At 31.8% G+C, this 8980-nt stretch overlaps 1 protein-coding gene across 1 annotated transcript; it reads left to right on the top strand.

Moving 5' to 3' along the window:
• Nucleotides 1-7091: 7091 nt before the first annotated feature.
• LOC101254631 (calmodulin-like protein 3) lies at nucleotides 7092-8005 on the top strand. The gene has a single exon (XM_004246975.5). The coding sequence runs from the start codon at nucleotides 7246-7248 to the stop codon at nucleotides 7696-7698; it is 453 nt and encodes a 150-aa protein (XP_004247023.1). The 5' UTR covers nucleotides 7092-7245; the 3' UTR covers nucleotides 7699-8005.
• The last annotated feature ends 975 nt before the right edge of the window (nucleotides 8006-8980 follow it).

Here is an 8980-nt window from a genome sequence, read left to right as displayed (position 1 = left end):
ATCATTTACGAAGAATGAGGACTCACCATTAATGTTGCTGAACTAATGATCGGCAACCGATCTATGTGTGATATGGAAGATAAGAACCTGAACCTACATCACAAGAAGATGTAGCGCAGAGTATGCTTCAGTACTTGAAGGGGACTGACATGATAGAGTAAAGATGAACAATAAAGATAATTGAACCAAAGCATATATATGAGCATTGATAAGAGATAAGCATGATAATAAACTGAAAATACTGAATATGAAATGACTTAATGCAATAACTAAGTTTATAACATGCTAAAACTGAATACTCAACTATAACTGATAATATGGTCAATGTAATAGAATTTGACTATAAGGGAGCTATTAATAATCAACAAAAAACCAAATGAGCTAAATGTGGAGTCTGATGTATACGCTCTGTCGAGGGGACCCCATATACCCTGCCGAAAATATAGAGGCATGACAGGCATGATCACTAAATGATGCCCACAAAAGGGAGTTACAATCTACGGAGCACATATTTTTGGGACTTGAGGGTGATTAGCCTAGACCACTCAATATTTAGCAACTCCTAATTAATTTATATAATTAAAAATTTATGATTGTAATTTTGTAATATTGGATAGCTCAAAATACTGACATGTTAACTGAAAATGCGACATTAATCTACTAATAATAAAACATATAAACATGAGGCATGTATATTGTAATATCTGATCTAACATGTGTGATTCATCAACTAAAAGAACTACATAGCTAGGGTTTAGAATTCATGAAGGAATTTACATAAAACAATAATAAAATCATGTTAATCTGATGAGGAACATTAATGTATCTGATTAATAATGATCTACTGAATTCTAGAAACCATCGGTCTTGATAATATTAAGGGAATCACAAATTTGACTTAATTCTAGGGACCTAATCGGTGAAAGGAATCCACTAGTGAAATTCCACATGCATGATGATGAAATTTGTAGAGAAATCTTTTGATTTCGAGGCTGGAAGTGATGAAAAGTCGTTGCATTCTTGAACTAGGGCTGCTAGACTTTCTCCTCTATTATGATCTATGTTTGATGGATTTTTGGTGAATAATTGATTAGTTTAATTCTAGTTAATTTACTAGGTTAAAACTTACCAAAACGATGTAGTTTAGGGGTTAAATGACTAAGTTTATGGGCCCAACACATAAAGTAAAGACCAAAAGACTAAGACATAAAATAATGCGAAGCCAACCACGGGCTGACTAACGTTCCATGGACTAACTCATGATCTTTCCTATGAACTGTGGATTAGCTTTAAAGGATTGGTTTTGGGGATTTGATCCACCTATTTTGGTTTGACCTACGGTCTGTGAGAGCGGACGTGGGTCGACACATAGAAAATTTCTAAGGTCATTTTATGGGAAGGGATTCGACGGTAACCACAACAATTCGTCATCTAGACCATGGCGAGTGAACGATCCTGTTGTCTGAGTCAAGGCTATGTGGTCTCTACATGTCGACCACGACTTGTCATCACAACATGTGAGGTGGTCCAAGACTCGTGAAGGGTCACGTGGTCCACCACCTCTGGAATAATGTGGGTCCACGTACATATGAACACTTCGTGGTTCCTTTCACAGGTTGTGAACCTTGTCTTGATTCACCTACTGCTACTGGTTTTCTGCGAAATTTTCTAAGTTTAAGTTCCAAGCTATTACAGAGAATATTGAACTTTTATTTTTAACAGGTGAAGTGACATCCTTTATTTGGATTCACTATGAGAGGACTGCTGGTATACTAGGTACTTGGATAAAAGTCAAGCAAACTATGAAGAGAAATGGTGAGATGTTGAAGGCAATGTCAGATTGAGAATGATTTATCAAACAAATACTAAGATTATTTATTTGTCGATTTGGAAGAGGAGAAATATTGTGCTTTATGGTGGCTTATATTCTAAAAATAAGGTTATATAAGACAGTAATGTTACCATTCACAAGTTCATTAGTTTATGATTCAATTATTTAAACTTTCCTAATGTTTGGACATTAATGGAAGATGCACAAGAAAATATCAAACATGTTTATTATGGAAGAGTAGTTAGTTCGATTGCTCCTCCTATGGGTTGGTTGAAATTTTATACTGATGGAGCTTCAAGATAAAACCTAGGTTCCAAATCAGTTGCCTTTTTGTTTGAGAAAGTATGAACGAATTTTAGTGGGAGCTGAAGGTTTTCATATTGAAGATTTAATTAGTCTTGTGGGTGAAGATAGGGCTATAAGAGAAGGTCTCCAATACTACCGAGGAAAATAGCTTACCATCATTATTGTGGAAAGTGATTCCTTCTCAATGGTGAAAATTGAACATTATTAATAGTGTTTTAGAGATTCCATGGAGTTCTTCAATGGAGGTTAATTCCGTAATAAGGACCAGAAGTATCATTAGAGTAAGAGTATAACATTCCTGAAGGGTGGGAAATATTCTTGCTTTTTTCTTGGCTAACCTAGTTTTTAGTTTTGTAGGGACTTTTCAATTCAACTCATTTCAGGAAGTTCCAAGTATAGGAAAGAAAATAATTGTTCTTGATAAATGTAGTACTCCTATAATGAGAATTATACAGACGTGTTAAAAAAAATACCTTTTAATTATCAGAATATTTCAAGTAAATATTTTGTTGCGGATGAACAAGATATTGAGAAATTGTCTATACGTAAAATCCGAATTATTGATACGGGCCTTTTCCACAGAAAAGGGGAATCTTTGTGATTTGCGGATGAGGAATTAGCCTACTTGACTGGCACGTTTCGGTCCTCTTCCCCATTACTTATCAGGGTAAGAAGGGGTAGAGAAAATGCCTCGAGCCAATGTTCGAATACCAGGCGCTACGGGGAGGGATCTTTACTTGTTTATTTAATTTAAGATTAAGAAGAATGCCCATGTTGTGGCAATTCCACCCAGAAGGTAATGGGTTACTCCTACAGCACGTCCTTGTATAATGCTCAAGGCTATTCAACAATGTGATACAAGTGAGAGCTTTTTGAGGTGTTAAATTGTACTAAACCATGACTTAATGCTTCAAATAGTATATCCCAAAAATTAAGCTTGTCTGGTTTCAGCCACAATATCTTTCTCTTTAAACAATGGATGAGTTAATTTTTAGTCGAATTACTTTTGATTTTAATGGCGGAATTAATCTTTTTGTGATTCAACCCATTGAACATAGGTGTGAATATTGAATGTTTTAGAATAAGGTTTAGTTGGTTACCTCGTCATAATCGAATTGGTTCAGATGCGCCAAATGACATTTTTCATTTGCAAAACATTTATATGTGAGTTAGTACTTAATTAGTGGTTTCTCTTTTAAGCCTAAAGATCAGTTGGTAGAGTTTAGCCCACCATTTTTTAACTAAGAGAAGAAAATACAAGTCAAAGGTATCTAGTATGAGATTACTTAGTTGGTGGGAGGCGGACTCGTTCTTTCACAACATTGAATGTCCAATCTTCTATCATTCCTCTATAGCTAAATCAAGGTTCAAAGTTGCAAAGTTAGAAAGATTAAAAGTGAAGGGGTTTTGTTTGATTTATGATGCAATTCATATATTTACTCATTTGGGGTTATTTGAATAATTGTATCATTTGATAGTAAACATTTTCAATAGTTGTTACCTTAGTATTTTGTAATAGTTTGATCGATGGAGGAACATCTCCTTCCTCTTCCTCCAAGTGAAATAGATTGGAGCTCTATCCCTAGCTAGACATTGTAGCCCTTCACATTTTTCTTGATTGTATGTGTGTTGATTCAATTATCATCATCCGCTTAATTTACATTTTGTCTCTGCTGCACCTATCTCCATATTTGGATCAGGCCATTGTTGGGCCTGACCATGTATACTGATTTTTTTGTTAATAATATGGGCCTTGTTCTTACTATTTTTAAAAAAAATGTGTATCACATACATTGTTTTCAAAAACAAAATGATATATATTTTGAATACTGTATCTGATGGAAGATATAATTTACCAGATACACAAAAAAATTATGTTTTAGTAGTGCGAACAACTTTTTTTATCAAATACAACTGGCACGAAGCTAAAGAATTTTTTTTATGGAAAACTACCTAACTAGACATACATCCCTACCATATATATCAAATTTATTTTCACTTTTAAACAATTACATATATTAATATTTTAAATATTTTATATCATATATAAAAAGATATAATCAGATACACAAATACACAATAACTAGAATTGATTAATTATCTTTACATTTAAACACCAAAATTAGTGGTCCAATTGCAATTAATAATTTTTCTTTGTCATCAACTGTTTTCCTCTGTCAATCCCCACTCCAACAATACCTTTAATCCCTCACGTCCTCCACCCCCATTTTTCTCCCTTCCTTCATCTTCTTAATATCAAAACTTATTCTTATTCATCTTTCAGTGGAACTATTATGTAAAAGAGGCTAAAATTTTTCTCTCTTATTTGAGAGAAGCGATGGCGAAATTAAGTCTCCAAAAGGGAACTACTAGGCTAGCACGAGTAGTTAACATGGTACTATGAGTTTGAAGCCTTTTGTTTAATATCATGAGCGAGGAGATGTAGATTATCTTTGGCAAGTACGGTGCTATGAGGCATATTCGTATTTGAAAAAACTAAGGATACACATGGAATCACTTTCTCCATATATAAGGATATATATGATGCAAAAACCAATGCCAATCATCTATTTGGCTTCAATATCGCTAATCGATACATAATAGTTTGGTATTACTAACAACGGAAGATGAGCAAGAAATTTTACTAGAAGAAGAAGGATGGAGAGATATATGGTTTTAGATATACGTATCTTCTTACGATGTACTCAAGATACATATTTTTGGATATTATGTATAAAATTGAGATTTGATACATCAAATTAATGCTAGATACATATTTCTCTGAAGTTCGATTGAATAAACTTTTACCAATTAGGATGTGAGATACATGTATCATTAATAATGAAATACATGACCCAATAATTTTATAGCTGAGATGCACATTGATATATGTATCTGAGATAGAGTTCATATTTATATAAAGTTCAATCGTATAAACTTTTACAAATTAGGTTGGGAGATACATGCTTGAGATACATATAACATTAAAGGCGAGAAGCATTATCCCCCTTCAAGAAGTTGACGTATGATTCCGGAAGAAAATTCTAAGGAAATGTCTCAACAGTACTGTCATTGATCATTTGGAAGAAAAAATCCCTAACCTTTCAGATAGAAAAGAAGGAACCGGTGAAGAAGATGAAGAGTACAATAGCACAATTACTTGGGTTTATGATGTTGTTATTTTATGAATACTCATTGTAAATCTGTTGCATTGTTATATAATCAACAATTAATCCTTTAATTAAAGAAGTAAGTTGCACCCCCTTTAATTCAAATTAATAAATTGTGTATTGTAGCTCTAAAACCGATTGGATAATGTATCTTACCATTAATGATACATGTATCTCGAGGCCAGAATATGGTATAAAATGTAATATTACAAATTATTAGAAATTCTAGTAATTAGGATCTAAAGTAGTGGGATTTATATAAGATGCCCTTTTTATATTGAATAGTAACACTCCAATTTGTTGTATCATAAATTAATAAGGTCACTACAATGTAGTGTAAATTATTATAGTAGTGGAAAATCTATAAATGAAAAATTATTCAACATGAACATGAATGTATTCTTAAAAAATTGTCTCACGTCTTTTTGGGACAAGTTCGTTTTATGACCTTCTTGTCCACAACCTCCATAATAGTGTTTGTTGTTATCTTTTTATTTGAGTTTTTTTTTCCTTCATCTCCTTGATCGTCCAAGAATCTTTTTGTAGATAGGTTACAACACAGTTTAATCTAAAATATTTTCAAAAATCGATCAATGTTTCTTGTCTGGCGTTGGAATCATTGGAGCTTCATATGTGTGTACTAATGCATTTGGTTTATAGTAATAAGAGCAGTAGGAAGGCATATTTGTACCATTATTTCTCTTTTAAATTACCAACTGCATGTGCATAAGGTATCTCATCAAGTTGAAATCTCCCATAATTTCATATTTTTGCTCAAGACAAGCAATATATCTTTGTCCATCTTTATAAACTGAAAAATAAATTCAGACAATGCACCAATCTACAAACATTTAAAAAGTTAGTGATATATGATATGAACTATTTTTTTTCCGTGTTAGGCAAAGGTGATAAAAAAAACCACTGATACTTTACATTAGATAAATATTTATATTCAAATTATTTATAAAAAGACTTAAGTCAAACAATTGTATCATAACAATCAAGACCCATGCATAATTCGATGAAAGGCTAATCAATTTTGATGAAATTGAACTTGGAGAAATGAAATATTTTGGGACCTAGTGGATGAATGAAATCCATTTGTGAATTCCCACATACCTTGATGATATAATCCCAAACGAAATGGAGGAAAAATGAAACTTGAAAGTTGAACCCTAGATTTCTCCCTTAAAACTTTAGAGGATTTGGAGAGGATGAATTTGGATATATTTGGGAATTTGAGGGAATGAGAGGGTCTGGGTAGATATAGGGGTTGAAAGGTAGTTAAGTGTCTTAGAAATAGGGTCAAAAAGACATAGTATAAATATTAAATGAATAGGAAAAGACCCAAATACTGTGAGATGGCTTCTAGGGTCTGGACGTACATAGGACATTTAGGCATGCTACATAAGCGGCATATATGATACTAAAAGTGAGAATATGAGACTTAACTCTTCAAGAGTAAATATGTACCTAAAATTGAATAGGAGTGACAAATATATCAAAAAAAAATGACAAAGGACAAATATAGCCCTTTTCTAAGAGTATAAGGGCATATATATATATATATAGAGAGAGAGAGAGAGAGAGAGAGAAAGAGAGAGAGATTTTAAATATATATCCTTAGTTTAGGTAGGTATTATCTTATAATAAAAATCATAAATCTAAACAAGGTTTAAATGAGTGATCCAACGATATTTGTGGGTATCCTCAAAATCATCCTTTAATATCTCTTCCTTTTTCTTCTTTCTTGTTATATTATTAATTAGTATCTTCCCTAAATCATTTTCCTAGTTATTTGGCCCTTAATTCATTTTTTCTTTTCACAAGTTTACAATACATTTTGTCATAGCATCAAAATATAAAATCACCATACAAAATTTTTAAAAGAAACAATATAATATAAGTTTTGTTTCATAGTATAATTTGTATGGTTTGATGGATCCAAAAGAGATCCGTAGAGTTTTTCTTATGTTCGATCGAAATGGAGACGGAAAAATTACGCGAAAGGAGTTAAGCGATTCTTTGCAAAATATGGGAATTTACATTCCTGAAATGGAATTTGTGCAAATGATCGATAAGATAGATATAAACAGAGATGGATTTGTAGACATGGAGGAATTTGGGACATTATATCAGTCGATAATGGATGATAAAGATGAAGAAGAAGATATGAGAGAAGCTTTCAACGTGTTCGATCAAAATGATGATGGATTCATCACGGTGGAGGAATTGAGATCCGTTTTGTCATCATTGGGTTTGAAACAAGGAAAAACCCTAGAAGATTGTAAAAGAATGATCATAAAAGTTGACGTGGACGGTGATGGAATGGTTGATTACAAGGAGTTTAGACAAATGATGAAACGTGGTGGATTTTCTTCTTTGAGCTAGCTAGCTAGCTCAATTAATAAACAAAGTAATTATTAAAACATTTGAAATGAATGATATTAAAAGTAGTCAATTAGCCTTTTGTATATGGAGCTAAGGCACAACTTACCTCTTAATTAAGTCCTAAATAGTTTGATCTAATATATAGTTGTGTGTATGACTTTTTCATCTTTTCATTTTCTTTTTTCTTGTTAATATTGGTATAAAAAAAGTCAATTGGATTTATGATATTTATTCATTTCATACGAAAAGATGTATTATTCATTCTGTATTAGTTGGTCATCTTTTTAAAAATAGTTATATTATATTATTAATTGTCCACTTTACGAAATTAAGAAAGTATAGTGATTGGATTTTTCCTACATTATCCTTGCAATTTAGTCTTTTTAAAAATTTACAAAAGTTTGTAAAATTCTCAAGAAGTTTTTTAAGGAGTATATTAGTAAAATTATCTTCTTATATATGATTTCTTAATGTGTGTATAAAGGAAAATGATCAATCAATATGGGACCTATGGAGCAGCTCTATTTCTTCACACATGTTGGTATACATTAATCATGTTGCGTTCTAGATTTTTATTGTATTATATTCTGATTTTTTTTCACATATATATATTTTCTTGTTTTGTTCAATCAGTAAAATGCTTTCAGTAATTTGTTACTCAATGTCATAATTAGCTGCCAAAGTCTGAACGTATCTTTGATTAATGTACACTCCTCTATATGATATTCTATGTTCATATTTGACCATGTCATTAGTTTGTATGTACCATTAAAAGGTGTTATTGAACTAAAACCCAAGTAATGGACGACATTGAAAATGAAATGTTTCTTAATTACCTATCCTAAATTATATAAAATCTGGCTATATGCAATCAAAATTCAATTTTCATACAAAAATGCAGTTACTGCAAATATAGTTGAAATTAAGGGGTTCTCCGGCATTTTATTAGAAGGATCAATAATACAAGTTATCAGTGTTATACTTGTTTAAAAGGGACAAGATGAATTCTATGAAATTTAGTTTGATATGGAAATGACTCAGTTGGTCATTTTTTGTTTTCCGATAGAAATTACCCTTTTCCCTCCCATGATTGACCTTAAGTCTTCTATCTTTGAGTTAAAAAAGTTCATTTTTGAACTTTGAGTTAAAAGTTGATAATTTTAAACGCCTTGATGTTCGATAGTCTAAGTTATTAAGAAACTGATTTTCGGTGTCTTTTCGAGTTTCGAGTGTCAGAATGGAAATCTATCAATTACACCAATTCTTAAAGTTGAAATTTGAT

This window comes from Solanum lycopersicum, chromosome 9 (assembly GCF_036512215.1).
Source record: "Solanum lycopersicum chromosome 9, SLM_r2.1".
In the NCBI taxonomy this organism is placed as follows: Eukaryota; Viridiplantae; Streptophyta; class Magnoliopsida; order Solanales; family Solanaceae; genus Solanum; species Solanum lycopersicum.
Note: the sequence above shows the minus strand (reverse complement) of the source record. Positions and strands in the feature narration are given on the sequence as shown.

Coding starts and splice junctions, on each gene's coding strand:
- LOC101254631 (XM_004246975.5), top strand. CDS start 7,246: ATGGATCCAAAAGAGATCCGTAGAGTTTTTCTTATGTTCGATCGAAAT.